Raw genomic sequence first — 21,687 nt, 5'->3', positions numbered from 1 at the left:
ATTGATCACCACAAGACTGGAGAGGAGCCGAAACAGGAAGAGGAAACCCCAGTCACAGACAAAGACCTGTACATGGACTCGGACACTCATCTTGAAGAGGACAATGGAGCAGTAGCCCAGCTCGTGGCTTGAAAAATGCCTTTCACACCATAATAAAGTGACTCTTTGACAGCCTCACTGAATAGTAAATTGTCTAATTTTTTTTTACTGAAAACACTACAAATATCTTAGTTTCACATTTTTTTAGTGCAGCGGAGGGTTAAGAAAAGATGCTTATTACATGGATGAGAAGGAGAAGTTGCTTGGTGTGTACAGAGGTGTTGAGGATCAAAAGCTATCTATCAGAGTCACACCTCTTCCCAGGTATGTGGGACAGAGGCAGTTGACCAGAAGTTGTGCTCAGAGCTTCTTAGGGAGAACTTTGACTGAAGACAACATCCAGAGGCTTTCTGCGATGTGGTGGGTGTGGACATATCTTTAAAGATTTACAGTACACATTTGCATTTACTGTGCACTTTAACTATTTCTTCTGATACATTCAGTACAGCTGTCAATGCAAAATATAAACACAATGTGGCATCTGGGGTGAACAGTTGTGGGGAAGAGGAGGGGACCAAAGAAGTGAGGTAGGAAGGTAAATGAGGGGAAGAGGAAAGAGGGAAAAAATGTGTTGTATGCTTCACTGTTGCCAGTAATTGTGTGTCTGTAAGTGTCTCCTGGTGTATGTGTGTCTGTGTCTGTGTGTCTGCGTTCCATCTCAGACAGATCAAGGGTTGAGGGAAGAAACATAGCACCATCTCCTGGCTGAGTTCCATTCATATTCCATCACATGGAATTTATTTGTTTTAAAAGCGGAGTTAAAATATTTTAGTTGTCTGTCTGAGCAAGCTTCATTATTGAATACAAATATACAGTTTCTTTTCAATTAAACTGCCACAGATGATCCATACATTATAATGTTGTCACTCTCTGAGGTGAGACAGTTTGGAGGCTGAATGAAAATATTTTAAAAGCATTCACAAAATGTTAAAATGTTCCTGACGGCATCAGGAATAATTTATTTGATCTTAAGAATAGTAGACTTTTTGGCATTAAATAAAGCTTTCAGTTATGATTGACAAGTGTGAGAAACTATATGAATTTGGATGAACTCACCACTGAAGAAGCATCAGAATAAAACAAGGCAGTGATTTGACAAAAATAGCATTTCGGGATGCACTATGTTTCTTAACTTGTGACTTTACAAGCATGACGTAGAGCCTCTCTGGTGACTGCACAGCTGCAGTCACATAAACACTTCTGCTGGTAATTCAGTTTCACCCACTTCCCTCATTCTCTTTCACAAACACACACATATCAAAATAAGATAAACACCGTAAAACCTACTTGTTATTGTTTGTTATAATTTATTTAGCAAATGACGCAGAGATTTCTTTGTGTTCTCTGTGTCTTCTTGCAATTGTGAAATGTGTATATTTTTTAAGTGGAAGCCTCAATGGAAAATCACAAGTTACTGTAAGTTGTTCTTCTCCACGCGTGACAAAGCATAATTGTTACAAATACTTTTGTCTGCCAGTTTAAACAAATCACAAATGAAAATTAGGTGAAGTTGAACTAAAACTATTAGATAAAACTCAAAAGTAATTCATCATACAATGTTAGATTTAAGTAATGGAAGGGCTATTTTGACTAATACACATCTTGATTATTCAAATCAAACAAAGTGTATTTGATTTAGAAGGTGTTGTTGAAATAAGGTGAGAACAAGTCAAAACTTTAGCTGGTGTTTATGTGTAAGAAAGAAAATCAGTTTTTTATAAATTGCATATACAATACAATATACACACTATTAATGTGATGCCCTTTAAGAATGTTAAATAACTTGCTAATAAAGATTAAATAACAGTAGAAAAGATTAAATCAATAGGTACCAATTTTTCTTCTTTTGTCCCAACACGTTGTGGGACTTTATAAGAAACTCTTACTGTAAACGACACGGAAGAAGCCCATACATAGTGTTTGACCACAGGTCTTCCTCTCAGCATTCAATCACGTTTTAATAGTGTAGAAATGTCTGACTCACACGTTATTCTTACGAAGAAGGACCTCCTTCTCCAAAGTCCTTTATAAGGGCACAAAACTTGCTCCTGTTCAGAGACTTGCTGGAGAACTATTTATTTTATTATATTATTAAGCTATTTATTGTAATTTAGTCCTTATTTATCTTTCTCGTCTTTTTTTCCAAATGTTTTTGTTTCCACACACCTATTTCTCTTACCTGTCTTCTTTTCTCTTAATCATCCCACTTCCTTTCTCTTTGTCATTTTATCTAACCGACTCCAACCCACTTTTATCCTTTGATAGTCAAGTCAGAGAGGTGCACCTCTACACAGGTATTTACAATACTTTTCATTTCAGTGATTTAGTCATAGATTTAAGGCAAATATGGGAATTTTCTTAAATTATACTGATTTCTTTCTTTCTTTTTGTCACAGATAATCACAGACGAGGGATGTATCTGCAGATGACCCTGGATGGGAGAGTGTCAGGAAGTGAGGCTCAGACACCTTACAGTGAGTATTACAATTACATCAGTAACCAACAGCATGTGGGTCTAATTTAAAATATTTTTCTTTCCCACACAATGGATCATTTGAGGCCTAGAAAATAGAGACCAACAGGAGACCTAGAGAACATCTATTTATGTTTCTGTGTTTCCAGGTGTGCTAGAGCTGAAATCAGTTAAACCAGGCCATATAGTCATCAAGGGACAGTCGTCATCTCTGTTTCTCTGTGTGGACAGTGGAGGCCATCTGAGGGGGCAGGTACAGTAAGCAAAGAAAACTTTACTATCCTAATGTCTCTGTCCTTCCTGTCCTTCACTGACAGTTTACATCTGTTGTCCATTTCAGAGGCTCTACACAGAGGCTGACTGCACCTTCAGAGAACTGCTGCTGGCAGATGGATACACGCGTTTCCTTTCCTCGCACCATGGATTTCCTGTGTCTCTGGCATCAAAGCATTCCCCAGATCGAAACACAGTACCCTTCACTCGATTCCTACCACTTAGGAATACCTTGGCAGGGGAGAGTGGGTCTGAACAACCACCAAACAATCAGAGATATTTCAACATGGACTCTGATGATCTTCTTGGAATGGGTCTAAACACTATGGTCAGTCCTCAGTTCTCACTGGACAAGTAAAAAGAAGATGAATTGAACAGATACATAACTATATGTACCTGGTTGAAATAGATTTTTTTAATGACCAGAAGAGACCTGATTTTGTTAAGTAATGAGCAGCTTGGTTATTTTGGTTTTTAGCATTAACTAATATAACTTATTTATTTATTGTGTGTGTGGTGTATTTCTAATAGTTATTTAAAGAATGAATAATTTTGACTACAGCTCTTGAGGGTTTTTTTTTGTTTAGTAGTTTGAAAGGATGTCCGTGTCTTAGAAAGAAATAGACCATGTTGCAACATCTTTTGGAGTTCTTCCAAATTGAATGTGACTGGAAAGTCCAACAAGCTTGTGTTTGTACTACTCGAATGTATTTATCAAACCGAAGAGAATGAAAATAAACATGATATAAATTACGTTTTTGTTTGTCGTAGTCTTTCATGCAATGATACAGCAGTTTAATGAAACAATTACAGGAAGGAGAATGAGAAGAACGCATTCACAGCTCATGGTGGCGGTGAGTAAAAATGGGCTGATCATTGTGAGAGCAGGAGCGTCCTCTAGTGGACAAATGAGTAATGATGAAAACTAGGCCAAGTTCCCTAATCCACTTTATTTGAGCTCTGGTGATCATTTCACTTTTGTGTCTTTTGGTTGGGCAAACCTAAAGTTTCTCAGTTGTTATACAGTACACTATATTTAACCAGTGGTATTTTCCTTTAATGTGTAAAGCATTCTGGGAATTCTACAGTTCTGCTGTATAAATTGTCTTTATTGTATATTCTGAGTCATTACAGTCACGTGCAGTTAGTTAGAGAGGCCGGGCTACAATTCAACAAAAAATATAATTATATATATATTTATATTTATTTACTGAAAGACAGAAGGTTTTTGTATTTGATGGCAAAAAAACAAATTGTAAGGCCCTTTGAGGCATATTTGTGATTTTCCGTCATAAAGATTGTGTTATCAGTCTGTCTGCTATTTAGCTGAAATTCCTCTTCATAAAATAGTCCATAAACACACAAGCATAACAATGATCAGTTAGCTTTTGTCATTTATTTTTATTTTTTTCCTGCTTTGTGACAATTTTCCAATTGGTTTAGGGACCAGTTTTCACATATAAAAATTCAAATATTCATAATGTAATCATTTCACATGTAGCCCACGTCATACAAAAAAATGCAATTTGCTTGCAATGTTGTAATGTTCCCACTGATATATTTTGTTTTTTGTCTCAGTTCTGCTTCACTGATAATCTACTCTAGTACTTTCTCTAACTGTTAAACTAACATCATTATCACAAACTAAAACACATTATTGGAGCAGATGACACTTACACACACGTTACATTAGTAGACATACCTTCCATTGGTCACTGTGATGTCGTGGAAAGTCTTATGTGTTCCAGTGAAATTGAGAGCAATATTATTAGAAGCTACTGCTTATAACAGCTTAGTAGCTGTGGAAAAGGTCAGTCACATCCATACAAAAGTGAAAGACAGATTTGATCTGTTAAACTCCTGTGACTAAATGTTGCTTAGAATTTGTGGTAGCCTAGGCAATGAAGGATTAAGTATAACTGTGTTTCTTTTGTGTTATATAATATCATATCCTAAAACACTGCTATATTTAACAGGTGAATATAATTTATTCAGTGGCACCAACAAAAGTTTAAATCTTTTTTTCAGAATAATTACTCAAGACTACAAGCAACCATACACAACACTGCTTCTTTTAAGAAAATTAATAAAATATAATCTTTATTAAAAACACTGAGTGCATGATTAAGCAGGTAAATACAGAACTTTTTGCCATAGCAATTAGAAACTTTCCTCTTTTCCTCAAACACAAATGGGTAACACTGTCACTGTCAGTGTTGTATTACACCATGATAAAGGTCATGTCAGTCGCTTCAGGTCACATAAGCCAAAACTACACAAATGTGAACTTTGTACATTACTTACAGAAGAATGTTGAGAATGTGGGGTTGGTTTACGAGAGATCTCAGTCTATCTGCAGTGACAGCTCTGCTGGTGTTTGGTTGAGTTTTTATGAGACATGACATCTATATTGCCAATAATCTATCTGCTTCCACTTCAAACATTAAGCCACAAAGTGACAGTACTAAGACATCATAGTTTCAAGGCACAGAACAGACATTCAGAAAGTAATTTTCATCTCAAACACAAGCTGATAGCATTAATAAATAACAGCTCATATTATATTTATATCATGACCCTGAGAATATAAAACTTACTGTCTTTTTCTTGCTTTTTAAAAGCTATATTATACAAAACTTGCCTTTCAGAGACATTTGGCTAGTGCTGTAATAAATACCTGTAAATAAACAAGGAAAGGCAATAAAAAGTAGTAGGCACATTAGTGCTATATTTATAGTTTTACTTATCATGATTGTCCATTTGGCCAGTTCCTTTTTTCTAATTTTTCTCATCAGGACCTGCCAACTCATATTTGTTGTGTTTCATTTTGCTTTTTTTCATTTATCTTATAATTTTCTTTTACACAGTCACCCTGTCTACACTTGAGTAACCAGTGGTTCCCTCAGATACATATTTCCTCCTCTGAATTCTGTGCTCTGCCCTGTACACAGTCCACCCAGCAGAGTCCCATTCAAAGGGCTGCAGATGCCTTCAATAGCATAATAATCTCCCTCTGGATCCCTATCCCCTTCCTCTATCTCCTCCCCCTCTGGCTCCCCGTCGTCCCACAGACTCGTCTGGACATGGGTGTACTCTGTCCGATCCTCACATTCTGTCTCCCGATGGTAGAAGTAGCTAAAGTTAGACACTATGACGGGCACTGGTAGCGAGATGGTAAGCACACCGGCAATAGCGCACATTGAGCCCACAAGTTTACCCCACACTGTCTCTGGGGACATGTCACCATAGCCCACGGTGGTCATAGTGACGACTGCCCACCAGAAGGCATGTGGTATACTAATAAAGGCTGTGTTGGCGTGGTCAGCCTCAGCAAAATAGATGGCGCTGGAGAAGAGGATGACACCAATAAACAAGAAGAAGATAAGCAGGCCCAGTTCACGCATACTGGCCCTCAGTGTCTGACCAAGGATCTGGAGGCCCTTGGAGTGGCGAGACAACTTAAAAATCCTGAACACCCTCACTAACCTGATAACTCTGATGATGGCCAAAGATGTGGCTGGAGAAGCGTCATTGTCCTTAGCCAGCTCTGTTCCCAGAGTGACAAAATAGGGCAAGATGGCACTGAAATCGATGATGTTCATGACATCCTTGAAGAAGTGCGTCTTGCTGGGTGAGCAAGTGAAGCGCATGAGGAGCTCAAAGGAGAACCAGCATATACATATGGTCTCCACCAGGAAGAAAGGGTCATGGAAAACACTTTGTGGAAGTGGCATGTTTTCAGATACGTTCTTTGCCTGGGCGTGGTACTTGTAAAAATATTCCTGAAAGAAAGGAGACAAGAAAGATATAAAAACATATTTGTAAAGTAGAACAGTAGTATCAACATAACAAGAATGAAAATAGACAATTGTAATTGTAATTTGCTAATTAAATTAATCACAAGTTTGATTAGAAGAGTGATACTGCACCACTTTCACGTCTGTATGGTAATTGTTGAGCTAAGACCAAAAGCTGGTTAGCTTAGCTTAGCACGAAGACTGGAAGCAGGCTTTTGCCAGCACCTCTAATGGCCTTTTTATACCTGAAAGTCTGAACCAGGATCGAAACCAAGGTTTGTGCTTTTGTAACAATGCATAAATAATGAGCTGCATCTCCATAGAGTTGCAATTGATTAGTGTATAGACGGGTGTGTGTGTTGTGAATTCAATTTAATTCTTTTCATCCTCTCAGAAAATAATAATAATAATAATTCAAAAGCATTGGAATAATTTTCCAACTGACTTTTTACAAAGTCGTCAGACTAAACTACTCCTCACCCCATGTGCTACTGTAGCCCATTTCATTGTGTTGTTTTTCCAGACGATAGCCTGCCAGAACCTTTAGTAATTCATCTGAAGAGAATCTGTGAGAACCATCCAAAACATATATATGTGTGTGTGTATTTCACACAAGACACAACAACTTTCTGTCGGACCAAGGTTTGACTGTTCGGTCCAGACCGGGGTCTGGGGGAGGTTTCACACCTGTAATTTTGGTTTGAATCAAACTGAAAAGTCTGAAAGTCTGGATCAGACGAGGTAGGAGTTAAAGGACCTTAAAGCTCAGAAATGAATGCGTTATATTGTTTGTTTAATCTGTAAAGTAAATGACACAAACAAAACCAAAAAAAATGTATTGCCAAGACAAGAAATAACTTTCAATAAAACTGTTTTTTAAAACATAACAGTTATAATGTTAATTAGAAAGCTTTGAGCAGAGCCAAGGTAGCCGTTCCCCCTCCTACCAGTCTTTATGCTAAGCTAAGCTAACCGGCTAGCTGCTCCAGCTACATTTACAAAACAGACATGAGAGTACTCTCTATCTTCTTATCAACATTATGGCAATGGCAACTATTCCTTTAAATGTACGACCATTCTTCTTTGCTACTAAAACTACCACTATTTTTATGCTATTCTAATAAACTACATAGAAATTCATTTTTACTTTTGGCAACATTATAAAAGCGTTTGACATCTGTGGCACTACATTTCAATCATAGTTGCACCAATCTCTCTTTCAGTCCACCTGTCTTTCCATCTTCCGTGTCAGTTAGCATTACATTCAAGCACTGGATAGTGGCCATTTAAAGCATCTTACACTTAACATCAAGTTAAAAGCGTGAAAACGGATGATATGGATATAAAGGGATCAGTTTAGTATGCTGTAATGGGTTGTGTGTAACATATAAAGTTTCAGGGTAGTTTAAATAAACCTAGAGTATTTCTCATGTCTTTCAGTAGCAGGTCAGTGACAGTGTTTATTACTAAAGGTGGACATCTATGTGTTGATCTGCTCCAAGGGCTCTCCTAACACTAAATATAACCCCGTGAGATCTCCGAAGAGAAACATGAGAGCAACTTGCTGCACAGCTCCTCATCCATCTCATCCTTCGTCGCTATACCATCTCCCTGGCCTCTGCAGCCATGTAACATTGCCAATGCAGTTCAGTGGGTCTGCCGCTGTCTTGGACTCAAGTAAGTTACAGTAGTTTCCTGGCAGCTACCTTGTGCAAAGGCAGCTTGGCCTAGCGCAGCAGTCCTGGAGGAATGTGTTAACATGACCCAACGTATGCTTCTCATCCTGTGAGATCTGTTTGTCTCCGGTTCTAAGCCACTGGAAGGCTTTGGCTCACCTTTGCCTATGTGCTCGGCCACTTGTGTGACCTTTTATCAACACACCTAACTGTCTCCTCACCCTGTCTTTCCTTTCTCTTTTTTTATTTGTATTCCAAGCCCCGGCTCATTACTCTCTGTACCCTTTGGCACTTCCTGAATCCGAGTGTATCAAATTTAACAGCCGACCAAAATAATCACACCATGAGCTTACTTCACTCTCTCTTTCTCTCCCCCTCTCTGGTCTGCTTCCAGACATATTGGCAAATAGTTGTCCCCATGTCAGTATTTTTCCTTTTTACACACTGTAGTAGTCACCAAGTGTGTGTTTACCTAAACACCTGCTTCCCATGATATCGTGTTTCAATTTGACCCAGGAAGTCACACACATCCCATTCATGTCCAGGTGGTTTGATTGGTGTGATACTGAACATAAAACCACAATATAAAAATATAAAAAATAGTGGTAGGGTTACTTTTCAAAAGAGAGTTGTTAAGATGATTACTGACAATGTATTCTCTCATGTCCAACCCTTTATCTTTCACCCACCATACCAATACTTAACACAAGCTTGACATTTTTATTTGATTTATTTTATTTTTATTAGTTTTATTGACATTCCCTGTTTTTTTTAAACTGTTGATGTTATCCACATGAATGACCCCAAGATAACCATTTTTTTTTTTGTTTAAATGGAAGATACTTACCACCATTCATTCACCTAACCTTCAGGAAATTTGAAAACCATAAAAACCTCTGAATCCTCCATCCTTGACACCTTTTTATCCAACTTCCAAACAAACAGTGCAACACTTTAACCTCTTTTCCTACCTCTCGTGTCTCTTTCTCATTCCTGAAGTCGGGCAGTGTCTCCAGGCAGAAGATGAGGATGGACACCACAATGACCATAACACTGATGATGGCAATGATACGTGCACCCGATGAAGACTCAGGGTGCTCAAACAGCATCCACAGTCTTTTCTGGATTGCGTTGGCTGGCAGCGGGGTCTCCTCCTCTTTTGGAAAACCTTCGTCTTCCTTGAAGCGGTTCATGATCTCCTCTCCCAGTTCATAGAACATCAACTCATCCATGAAGATGTCCAGGGGTATGTTTGCAGGTCTTCGAAGCCTCCCACCCGACTGGTAAAAATACAGAATGGCATCAAAGCAGGCACGATTGCGGTCCAGGAAGAGCTCATTTCGAAGCGGGTCAAAGTATCGTGACCTCCTTCTGGGGTCCCCAAGCAAGGAATCAGGGAATTGGGCTAAGGTGCGAAGCTGAGTTTCATAACGCATCCCGGAGACATTGATGGCTAGTCTTTCACTCAGTGCCCACCCATTCCTCCATAGAGACCCAGAACGCTGGCTCTCTTTCTTCTTCTCTTTGTCATTCTCTTTGATCTCCTTCTCTCCTTTTTCCTCACTGTTGAGCTGGTTCTTCAGCTGCTTATCATTCTCTCCATCGCTATCTTTCCTTCTGCCTCCTCTTTCATCTTCATGTGGGTCACTGCTGTCCATCCCTGTGTGTATGCCAGGCCAGGAATGCAACAAACCAGTTTCCTGAGAATTTGTAGAACAACTGGACTTAAAAGCAAACCCTGTCTGAAACCAGAGTGATAGTTCCATCAGTGGATTTGGTTTTCAGTCGATAAGCATTACAGGTGGTAATAGAAGAAAATGGCTAAAGGTGAGACACTGAGAAGTGTCTGTTTTGTATAGTTAACATTTTCAACACAGTTAATCACGCACAAAAAGTAGCTAAGATGTATTTTAAATGTTACTCAATCATTTTATTTAAAAGGTGAAATGTGATTTAAAAAATACAAACAACAAGCAATGTTAGTACCCAGATAGTGAGGTGAACGCTTTTACTCACTAAGTGTAAAAACAGCTGCTGACAGAAACTAATGGCAGGATGAAAAATCACATTGTTCGTCTCCTGTTGCTCATCAAGTTGTCCGTCTTTCTCTCTGTCATCATGTCCGTCTGTTATATACACAAAGTCCTTGTTCTTTGGTATACCTTCAATCCACTGGCAGTCCAGCTAAATTCACTGACCAGGTCATACATAAACTGTGCTTCCAGTTGTTTGCTTAGGGAGCGTCCACGATCTTGTCCTGTCCCTTGCTGCCTCACGTTGTCGGTCTTCAAATTTTTTGGGAATGCTGTCCTGTTGAAATTCAATCTCTGCTAGACCTCTCTAACCCCTCCCTGTCCTTTCCCTCCATTTTAGCTATGAGGCAAGACAACCTTCAACCTCCCTATCAAATGTCACCTCTGCCTGGCACTGCATGGTGTTACCCTCTCTAACAAGCACGGTACTCTGACTGACAGAGGTCTCTTACTGCTCTTCATTAACCTCATTAATCATATTAATAATAATTTATGTATTATTTTATTATTATTATTTATAATTAGTTTAGTTATTTGCATTTAATGTTGTTTAATTGCTAATTTTGCTATATGGCTCAGTTGACAATGTTTGAATTGTTATGTGGGATTTATACTGGTATGATTTTTGGTCATAAAAAAATATTTTAAAGATTTTCTTGAATTTTTTTATATTTCCTAAGACTATAATTTATGTTATCTAAATGAAGACAATCACATGGGTTGGTCATGCATGATATTGCATTAGAAAATTCAAGATGTTTGCATAACTTACACAGTATGAGACACAAATATGATTGATTTCCTTTTTGTTTAGAAGTGACTCTGTGTCTACAATATGTTTACATGTAAAGTAAGTTGGTAATGAGATTGTCTTTCTGCCATCATCTAAATGGCAGTTGTAAACTTATCACCTCATAAACCGCAAGCATGCAAAATAAGCATTTATATCCTGTCGTTGTGTAATTAATTTACTATTCAATTTTCTACCATTTGGCTCATCACATCCAAAAAGCAATTTACATCAAATGTGATTAATCACATCCGTAAATTGCACTATATAATCATATAAGAATTAATAATAGAACATTATTTACTGTAGAAGGAATAACAAAAAAGTACGTTTTTCAACTCTCTTTACATTTTTTGCCTTCAAACTATATCTAACCTATCTAATATATAATATTATAATATATATCATAATATATATAACAATCAGTATAGGCTAAATATAATATTTTAAACTGTACCCTCATTTTGAAGCCAGGTACAATCTGAATCAGTGATTTTTTGCCTCCATGTTCTGGTGTATCATGTCCAACAAGCAACCATGTAAAAGTAGCCAATCAGGAGGTATGTCATTGACTTGATTGACAACCTTTTTGTCCAATAGAGAACCACCACTCCACTAACCTGCATGTACTTGTGAAGAAAACTTGCTGTGTTGGCTTGTTTTTTAACTTTTTTTTACTAGATAACATTGCAAGCTAGCTGTCAAGCTTGTGCAAAGTGGCAGAGTTTGATAGTGCTAGTATCTGAGCGTTCTTTGGTTTCATTGTAAACCATCAAACAACAGCATGTCTGTGTCATATGTTTTCAAGGCTAATACAACCTCCTTCAGTCTATGTAAGTACTGATGTTTCAATAAATTATAATAATAATTTGTGTGTTACTTGTTGAAAGGAAGCAGAAAGCCTGTGTTAGCTACCAACTTTGTCATGTATTTAGTAAAACTGGGTTTTTACAATTGTAGTACTGTAAGTATAGCCTAGCTGTAATGTTAGCATTGGGTAGCCATTTGTCTGTGCAGTAAATTGTAATCCAGAGAATGGTTATAAGGCAGTAATGGAAGGTGATGCATAAAATAGTCAGAGAAGTAGTATTTTTATATTAGAAGCTGTTGTCAAGATTTACAAAATAGTGTATTTGTGCATCATGGGTATGTAGATTTGTCACAAAGTAAAAAATTATTAGCAGTAATGACATGAATTTAGGATTGGATAAATAGGTTAACCTTTTTGTTATTTGCAGCACAATAATCATTATTTAGCTAATGCAAGTCTTATTTAGCTTTGTCACATTTCCCCCATCTTTTTAAAGATGATGATGCTTCAAGTTTAACTTGTCTGCCTCCACCTCCAAATCCTGATCAGCCCACGCCACTCTCTGAATATGTTGCCTCATCCCCTCACAGAATGCTTCAGCAGGAAAAACAGCAAACTGAACCTTGGAGGACACTACTGTACTGTGGATCATGTAAACTAAATGTTGGTTTAGTATGTACAGGAACAAAATGATATGCTACAAATGGACAAAATGAATATCTCTCATATTGCGGGTTTAGGTTCAGGCAAACATGTTTCCCATTAGCCTTAGAGAGACAATGTATGAGAAATACTGAGAAAATGAGAAAATATTATGATTCAAGTTACATTAAATGATACAACTGTACAAAAACAGATGCAGGAAAGAGTTTGCCCTTGAAAAAAATAATTTAAATGTTTAAATGTTTTTGTTATTTTCGGGGGGGTTCATTTAATTGAAGGCTGGTGCTTCAAAATGTTTAGGTCATTGTTTGCACATTTAAATGACAAACAAAAAACAACTAAGTAAACAAAGACTAATCTACCAAAACAGACACTACTGTGTATTACCACCAGAGGGAGGTGATGTTTTGGCACAAAGAAGAAATAACTGAGAGGCCTCTGCCGACATTTCCTCATAGCTGCCTTTAGTCACAGAATAAATACACTGCTCACTGGGTTGCTACATTATATTTCCATTTGATCACACGACATGTCATCAAAATGATATAACTCAGATACTATGAATCTAATGACCTTTTGTGTACATGTGCCTATAAAGCTCAGTGTCGGAAAAATAAATCAATCTTGGATGAGGGAACGCTGGGATAGAGAAGTAGATGCTTCTGGTTCTGTAAAATGGCTTTAAATCATTTAGCTTTCATGCAGCTATGCAGAGCAATCATGAGATCTTGTGACTCCCATGAGATGGCTGCACATACCAGCACAGATTCACCACCATGTAGAACAGTGTGAAATAGACACTGGGTATCCATAAGTAGAAAATGATGACTCATCAGTCCACCTTACTATTCCTTAGCAGGGGGTCCTTACACCAGCTTATGGTTCTGTGCCTTCATCGTGGATAAAATCATTTTCCATAAAGTAGTGCAGAGATTTTTAGTAACTTTGCCCCATTGAGCCGGTATTATATTAAGTTTTAACTAGCTAGGACTTCTGTGATTACTTTATCTAAATTGCTTTGATTTGCAAAACTTCTCTTGAGTTTATGCCATTAAAGAGATCGTCATATTACCTCAAATGTTATTTGACGACTAACTATCTAGCGTCTTTTGTAATTCTGATTTAGTAACTTCAAAATTAGCATTTCATTTTCATTTTGTCCACCTTGTGCACACCTCCTATTTTATTTATTTACTCTTATTTGGTCCAAGAACAGACTTATTCTGTATCAGTAAAGAAATATTATATATCCGTTAACATGTTGGTGTCGGGTTTCACGGATATTAGAAGTTAAAGTTACAGTTATCGGATATCAACATGTACTCTAATGTAAGAAAAAACTGTACTTACATTACCTCATTATTCTCAAATATCATGCCACAGTTACAGTTGACCTCAAACTTATAGATTACCGTTATATCACAAGTCTTTATTTTAGAAGCTCCAAATGGCTTAATGCAAGTCACTGGCTAAAAAAGAAACCTGACAGTTGGACCTTCTTGGAAATGCTGCTGGTGTCAAAATACACCGTGTTCTTAAACTTCCAGTCACAAATTTAATGTGTCATCCTTCAGTTTCTTGCAGGACTTTGGATTTTCATAGTGTCCTCACTTCAAGTCAGATTATATCAATCAATGTATTGTGGTACCCTGTTCTTGACAGGCCGATGAACAGTGTTAACTGTGACAGTCAGTACTGAGCGTTATAGTATAAGTCAGTATGCACAGGAGCACACATTTCATCAGTTAGAAATCTTAAACAGACTGACACACCGTTGATGTCACTTTTTCATTTATTTTAAGTTCATTTCAATGATTTTAAGCAATTTTAATGTCTCTGAAAAAGCATCTCATGACTGTTGTTCATTCAAGCTGCTATGGAGATTGGTTCACATTAGGTCGCATTGACATTCATACATTTTAAGTCTCAATAGTAGAAATATGTTCAATTATGACACTTTATTGATATGTTTCTATTTTTTCTTCAAAATATAAAAAGATAGATCATGAACATTCCATTGAAATATACTTTATACAGTTCTTGATGAGTTGTTCTTTGTGTTCCAACATTTCAAAAATAAAATCCGGCATAAGTCACAACCAGATACTCAGTGACCACCTCCTCCCCCCATTCACTCTCCTACTAAGACCGTAGTACAATGGACTAGTACCTAAGTCTGTTTTATACAATTTGATGGCATGTAAAATGAACACACATCTTTTATCTTTGGAATGCTTACGTAAATGCATGGTGTTAGTCTGTAATATTAGATGTATATATATGGACATGACTTTTGTGGTGTTACATAATTTCTAATTAAAATAAGATATTAAATATATAAGAAAAATCTATTCAGTATGATAACATTTCCTCTAAACAACTCTGGTCTTAACACTTTGTAAAATAAAATATTTTTAGATTTGTGTGATTGCTAATTCACTCTATGGAAAGCCATAAAGCCACTACATATGTGGTTGCAATCATCTGAACTGATGACAGAACATCTGTGTCTCAGGGAGCATACAGTAAGTGTCGATCAGTGGCATTTGTGGTGCAGATTGCATACAATGTCCTCAATTAAAAAAACAGAAAACATATTCAACAGAAACAGGCACATAAAGAAATTAAATGGATATCATAGAGAATAACACAACACCTTCCAAACACCTGGAGAGGACATGTCATAATACTGTCATGACACAGTTAGTGAAACAGTGGCACCGACTTACCACGTAAAGCATTTCTGTTATTTTGGTTATGTGAGTGTTACACAGGAAATCTATAACATTTTGTTAACAGATTGCAAACTTGAGAAAATAAAACAGACTTAGCTCTCTCAACATTGTAACTCATTCTGTTCAGCATGACTAAATCAAATGGCAGTATTATGCAATAGAAAAGGAAAGACATCTTTTTCAGCCCGGTATTGGCAGAGCAGTCACAATGTAGAGAATGAAGAAATGGTAAACGTAACAGTGAAAAATAAAGAGAGAAAAAAAGACAGCACTTGGCCATGAAAACACAGACAGCTGGGTGAAGCACAACGTTTTTGCAAGTGTGCACACCATTGCTAGACGTTTACCTCTGAAATATTCATAAACATCTTTGTGACCATCAAAGCCATAGTTGCTTAATGCCTTCCAAAATGGAAACTGAAATCGGGAGTTTCAAAAGATACAGGACCAAAACAAAATCCCATGGACCATTTTTGCAAATAGACAGAAGTTCTAAAACCTGTAAAACCTTGAATAGTCTATGTAGTCTACATCACACAATTGAGTCTCATATTCTGGTGAACATCCAACTGCAATGTACTAGGAATGGACAGAGGACCATTCAGCTGCCTGAGCTGAGCCCTGGACCAGCAGGGCCTGAAACTCACTTTGAATACCAAACCAAGGTTGAGGTGCTTGGAGAGCACTCAACAATGAGATGCTTTTTTTAGCAAGACTATTGTTTTATGTCAATCCCCCCTGTGGACACTGGTAATTCTCATCCTCTCTTTCTCGCAACACATAAAGTACTTCACTGACATCATTTTGGAAGCTCTGGGTCTCTTTGATTGGTGCTCACATGACTGTGTTGTGTGCTGTAGTGAGCTGCCAACTAGCCAGCTGGATGACGGCAACTCCATGGGTAACGACGGATGCAAAGACCTGACCATCTAAAAAACGAAGACGAGCTACCTCTACACACTCATGCTGACACTGTGAGTGTGAGTAGTTTTCAGTTACCTCTCGGAGGAAGACGTTTCTGCTCTACGACACGGCACAGTGTTCATAGTTATCAAGACTGGATTCATGACAAACAATGATAGGAGGCTAAGGGGATATGTCAAGACTCTGTTCCCCCTCGAGAGATTATCAAGTCATAATGCATGCGTTTTTTACACGTCACTGTGAGGTGTTCACATTATCGTTGTCTATATACTAGAATTTATTATGTTAGAAAGAAGATAGCAAAACACCTACATCCACACACACCATCAACACACCTGAGTCCTTTAAACCACACACAAACTTTGGAATGGCAGTTGGTTCCATGCAAACCTGAAATCTCTCTTGATTGTTCGCCTATATAGTATATTTCATAGTCTGTTATTGGTCTTTATTGGATAGCCTGCACTTGTACTCCCATATTTCTATTTAGGACTAGTGGAACAGAACTGCCTATCCCAGAAAAATCCTGCCACGGGACATCCAAGGCCATTACGAAACTCTTTAACACTGAGGCGTTGAAGATACTCTCGAGGTTCTCCGTTTGCCCTGCTACAATCATGTGACAACTCTTGTATTATTGCCAAAGAAAAAAAGCAAACTATGAGTACTAATCAAGCAGTCAAAGTTGTGATATGGAGAGCTGTAGTTTTAGAACTGTTGCTGCTGTTGCTGCTGCTGCTACGGTAGTTGTGCAAGTGATTAAATGAGGAAAACAGAGATTTTTAACAACATCCTTTGCTCAAATGCTATAGTTTGGCAAAGTCTTGAATGGTCGCTGTGGATTGAATGGTTAGAAAATATACTGCTCGATGCATAGCAAAGTAAAACTATGACAGAGGTTGAAAACACTGGAATGAGGAATGTAGGGCAGTAGTAGCAGAGAGATTTCATCAAACAAAACATAGTTCAGGGTGTACATTGCAAACATACATGTTTCAATATTCACATTTTTTTTACTTTTCAAAACAAAATATAGCTCTTCTCTTTCATTATAATCTTTTTTTAAAACATTAATTGCATATAACATTTTTTTAATTCATTTTATATATACTTTTTTGTATCTCTAGCACCCTTGTCTTCAACTAAGGGCTTGCAGAAAAGACAGTCATGCAAAGTATTCATGCTGGTAAACAAAGTTACAAAAATGCATTATCTTTTTTTTTTTCATTTGTTTATCTCAGCGTCCATCCTTTGTCATCGCCGTGTCTTTATAGGCAAGAGTCTGTCATTGCTCATTGTTCTTCAAAAAAAAAAAAAAAAATTTCCTGGTGACAAAATTTCCACTTCCCATCTTTTTCCAGGACTTTGATTTCATTTCATGATGCCAAATTTTCTATTAACATTTGCATCTGATTTTTTTTTTCTTTCTTTCTTCCATTCTGGACCTTTTCTGCACAGAAACTTCCTCCGAAGCCATGGATAGTTGATTTGTTTATCAAAATATAGATTTGTTCTCTTTGTACACTTCCACACTTGCTCTACTCTGGGTCCATTTCTTCTCATTTTCCCCTTTGCCTAAGGCTCCCCTGATGGGCCATCCTTATCTTGACATTGACTTGCCTGTGAAGCAGTCGTTGGCAGCAAGAGGGACAAGAGAGAGATGGGGCAGTATTCATCTGGGAATTCTTGTGCCTAATTGGCAGTGTCAGCGTTTGTGTTAGGGGCAACATTTATCTTATTGGTCCCTTTCAAAATGATAACACAGAATTTCCAGCTAATGGATAGTTTTATGCGACATAAAAAGTGTTCTTGTGGTAGGAATGTTGTTTTTGTTGTAATTTAGGCAGGCCAATATCCCTCGATATTGAAGAAAGGCTGACAACTTTTCTTTTTTGTCTCTTTTAGTCAGTCTTTTTGCTCCTCATGACTGAGCACTGTGTCAATCAGACATGGGAAAAATACTTGTAATATTTAAATGTGCATATAGGAATGGGATGATAGTGGCAGTTAAAGGACTGAGCTCTTTAAGAGGAACTTTGTACCAAACAGAGGCAGTATGAGGGTGAGTATAAACCTTATCCTAAATGGAATAGTTTTCCCAATCTACTGTACATTACAGAAGGTCATTCAGCAAGTGCATGCTACAGGACCTTTGGTATCCCACGTGGATTTCTGGGCAAGCCCATTGTACATGAGAGATAAAGATAAGTCTTTTCCCACCATTTTCTTATGGTGAATGTTTCAGGTGAGTGTAAATGTACAGTAAATGCTATACATGATCGGTGAGCTGATGCTACATGTGCTTCATTTGTTCAACTTCATAATTAGTGCTTTATTTTGATTATCTCAGTACTTGTGAAGAGGGCAGTGTTTCAGTCTGATAGAAGTGAATGGAAGACATAGGTTCAGTGGCAAACATGCTGTACAAGTGCTAAACTTGAATGAGGGACTATAATATGGGTGTCATTAAAAATACTGTGCATTTGTGATTGTTTTTCATCCGCACTGTTTGTATTTAGTGCATCTTTTTTTGGAATGTCAAGTGTTTTAATGAGTAAGACCAATCCTTTGTCTCTCATGTACTCTTTCTATATATATATATATATATCTTTTTTCCTTCACTTGTAAGGAACCCAAGAGGAAAATGACATCTAAAAGATCCTTTGAATGCATAAATTCCTCTCGCTTCAAACTGTTGAATGGATTAAGTAAAGTTATTTCCCAGCCAACAAATGCTACAATATGTTAGCAGAGATGCTACATTGTTCATTCAGTCCTTTGTGAAGACAAGTGTTTTTCGGAAACTTGTGAAGTTGCTCAGTTGTTCAGCACTGTAGATGGTACTGAGTTGGTCATCGTACAAGATGGCGAGTATAATGTTATTGTCAGAGATATGTCATCTGGAATGTGTCATCAGGAGTCCTTTTCTCTCCCAAAGTGTGACAGTGCAATGCTCAGTCAGTTTGCCGAAAAAAAGGGGGAAAAAAAGGTCAGTCAGTTGTCAAAAATGTGGTTGGAGTTCCAAGAGGCTGCTTTGGTAACAACGTGAAGGAGCAGACTATAAGATGTTTTTAATTCATGATTAACCTCTGGTCTCTCTCTCTTGTCACCCCAAAGATCTCCTTTAAACTGTCCATCCGTGTCACACCTGTCGTGTACGTGGGTTCCGCCGCAAATTTGTGTTAACCGCTTACTGACTCCTCATTAGAGAGAAGGCGAATGCTAGAAACTTAACACTGTGAAGACAAGAACAGAAACCCATTAATATTACGTTCACAGAGAATAAACATATTTTGTAAAAAAAAGTCATGCTCAGTGAAATTGAAACCTAACTTGTAACATTACGAGTAAGCACTTGTATCTAGATTGGTTTATAGAAGTGCTTGACTAATATAAACCAATCTTGGTCTTAAATTTAAGATTTTAATTGTTCTCATATTTGCAATTTGCCAATTACATGGATTTCCATAACACAGTTTCATAGTGTTACTAACATTATGTACAATAGGGAAGTAATCAGGGATTACCATTACCTGTAAACTGCTGGTTAACTGTGCATGTCAGAATGAAGTGCACAAATTTAAACTGTAATGACAACTCTATCACAGCTACAAAAACAGTCTATCTCCAACACACACAGGCAGAAAGTTGGCACACAAGTTATTCTTGAACAACAAAATCAAGAAATGGTGACAATAAAAACTGGTGGCTGACAACAATATTAGAAAAACAAACAATAGACTGAATGAAACAAGCTGCCAGCCAACTGACCGGCACCACACTCTCCACTCTGCCAAATCTCAACAAATATAGCAATTATCTTTACAGGAGTGACGTATGTACAAAACATTTCAAAGCGAACAATATTAGGTGAAAGGGAGATCATAACAAGTTATTAACTAACATGTATATAATAATGTGTGTCTGTGTGTGTGTGTGAATATGTACATGTGTGCAAACATTTTCATTTGAATGATATGTACACTTCATGGGAAAACACATTATTGACAGATGGCCACATACAAACATACTCAATGCTACTCATGGATGTTTTCACATTTAAAGAGGAATTCTTGTACTTGGTGAAGCAAGTAGTGGAATTACACATTGGGCTGACACCATTTCAGGAGGCTTAACCCCAAACTTGTGCTATGCGTCATACAAACACAGGTTCAAACTCAAGAAAATGTTTGCCAACGGTAGGTTGAGCATTTTTCATTCTTTTGCCTACAGTTATGGCAAACAGCTCTTGTATCACATGTGCTGGCATCACACATTATTTACTGGGAGATTAAACACTTCTGTTGTGGTCTCACCAGCAAACATCAATCCAGTACAAACATTATCCTTTATTGCAGCCACATTAGCGCTTCCCGTCTGCTCTTCTTTCCCCCTCTTCCTCTGTCAATTTCCACTTTACAGCTGCGGTTTTCTCCAGAGAAAAGCTGTTATCAAGACACAGTTCATATTTTCTAAAGAGTAGATAGTTGATGGCAAATGTTTAGGTAACTGTAAAGGCCCTCATACATCCTACAAGCAACTGCGGTTAACATTATGAGGAAGAGTCACCACCTATTAATCCAACCCCCTGTCGATGCTCACTCATTAAGCATATACGTTGTCATTGTGATGTAACTTTAAGGTTCAATGCCATGCCTCATTATGTGGATTTTATTAAGGTGTTCTCCTGGTGCCATATGCGTAAATCTGTAATTTTCCAAATATGTCTGCACAAAATCAGAAATAAGTTAACGGAGTATAGTTCACGATTTATAAATCTTCATTTGTGTTACAATTAAGGGCACATGCACACAAGTCTGAAGACATTATCCATTATTGGATACGAACACACCACTGTTTGTTTGAACATAAACCAGACTTTTCTGTCATTTTCTGTCTTTCTTCTGCCACCAGTAACATCCTGAAACAGTGCCAAAGGAGCATTTGTGTTGTTACATACAGCCACACTGGGGATCATAACAGCTTATTGATTGATGATAATAGAAGGTCAAAGTTAAGATCAAATGCACATTATTCTTATTCCGCCATCTTACACTGAGGTACAGTTATTCTAACAGCAATAAAATGTAATTTTGATTAATTCATTTTGCTACAAGAGGGTTGATAGCTGTTTTACCTCAGTGTGCCAAGCTTTTTATTAGTTTTCTACATTCAATGGTAAATATATGATACTCAATTAGTGGACATTACAAGCTAGGCTAACTATCTTCTTAATGCAACACCATTTAATAAACCATATTAAAAAAGATGTTTAACTGGTGTCAGTCTTCTCATTGCAATTTAAAGTTGATCAAAGAGCATTTTCTTCCCTTCTTAAGACTGTTAGAACCAACTCCTCTAATATAAAAGTAAGGCAGTCTCTGCAAGTCTCAACATTTTTATAAAAGCTGCA

General features: G+C 37.4%; 3 protein-coding genes across 6 annotated transcripts in view; 1 reads left to right on the top strand and 2 right to left on the bottom strand.

Moving 5' to 3' along the window:
• Positions 1 to 2,379: 2,379 nt before the first annotated feature.
• Positions 2,380 to 3,203, top strand: fgf21 (fibroblast growth factor 21). The gene is made up of 3 exons (XM_035672044.1): positions 2,380 to 2,573; positions 2,722 to 2,825; positions 2,913 to 3,203. Exons 1-3 carry the CDS (start codon positions 2,513 to 2,515, stop codon positions 3,201 to 3,203), a joined length of 456 nt encoding a protein of 151 aa, XP_035527937.1. The 5' UTR covers positions 2,380 to 2,512.
• Positions 3,204 to 4,896: 1,693 nt separating this feature from the next.
• Positions 4,897 to 10,630, bottom strand: LOC118335620 (potassium voltage-gated channel subfamily A member 7-like). Of its 3 annotated transcripts, none has more exons than XM_035672034.1 (3): positions 10,335 to 10,630; positions 9,290 to 10,056; positions 4,897 to 6,627 (listed from the first exon to the last, which is right to left on the bottom strand). In XM_035672034.1, exons 2-3 carry the CDS (start codon positions 9,974 to 9,976, stop codon positions 5,722 to 5,724), a joined length of 1,593 nt encoding a protein of 530 aa, XP_035527927.1. In that variant the 5' UTR covers positions 9,977 to 10,056; positions 10,335 to 10,630; the 3' UTR covers positions 4,897 to 5,721. The 3 variants fall into 3 exon arrangements, with proteins under 3 accessions (XP_035527927.1, XP_035527912.1, XP_035527919.1); XM_035672019.1 differs by having other exon boundaries at positions 9,290 to 10,060; positions 10,335 to 10,629; XM_035672026.1 differs by having other exon boundaries at positions 9,290 to 10,018; positions 10,335 to 10,629.
• Positions 10,631 to 14,389: 3,759 nt separating this feature from the next.
• Positions 14,390 to 21,687, bottom strand: part of LOC118335607 (potassium voltage-gated channel subfamily C member 1-like) — a 53,061-nt gene continuing 45,763 nt past the window's right edge. For both annotated transcript variants that reach the window (XM_035671986.1, XM_035671995.1), the window contains one exon: positions 14,390 to 19,510. Coding sequence is in view for 1 of the 2 variants with exons in the window: in XM_035671995.1 (XP_035527888.1) it covers positions 19,497 to 19,510 (14 nt within the window). In the remaining variant the exon portion in view is untranslated. The remainder of the gene's footprint in view (positions 19,511 to 21,687) is intronic.

The sequence above is a fragment of the Morone saxatilis genome, unplaced genomic scaffold (assembly GCF_004916995.1).
Source record: "Morone saxatilis isolate NCDOM2014 unplaced genomic scaffold, NCSU_SB_2.0 Contig1, whole genome shotgun sequence".
Lineage (NCBI taxonomy): Eukaryota > Metazoa > Chordata > Actinopteri > Moronidae > Morone > Morone saxatilis.
The sequence above is the reverse complement of the archived record's forward strand: the minus strand, read 5'-3'. Positions and strand labels throughout refer to the sequence as shown.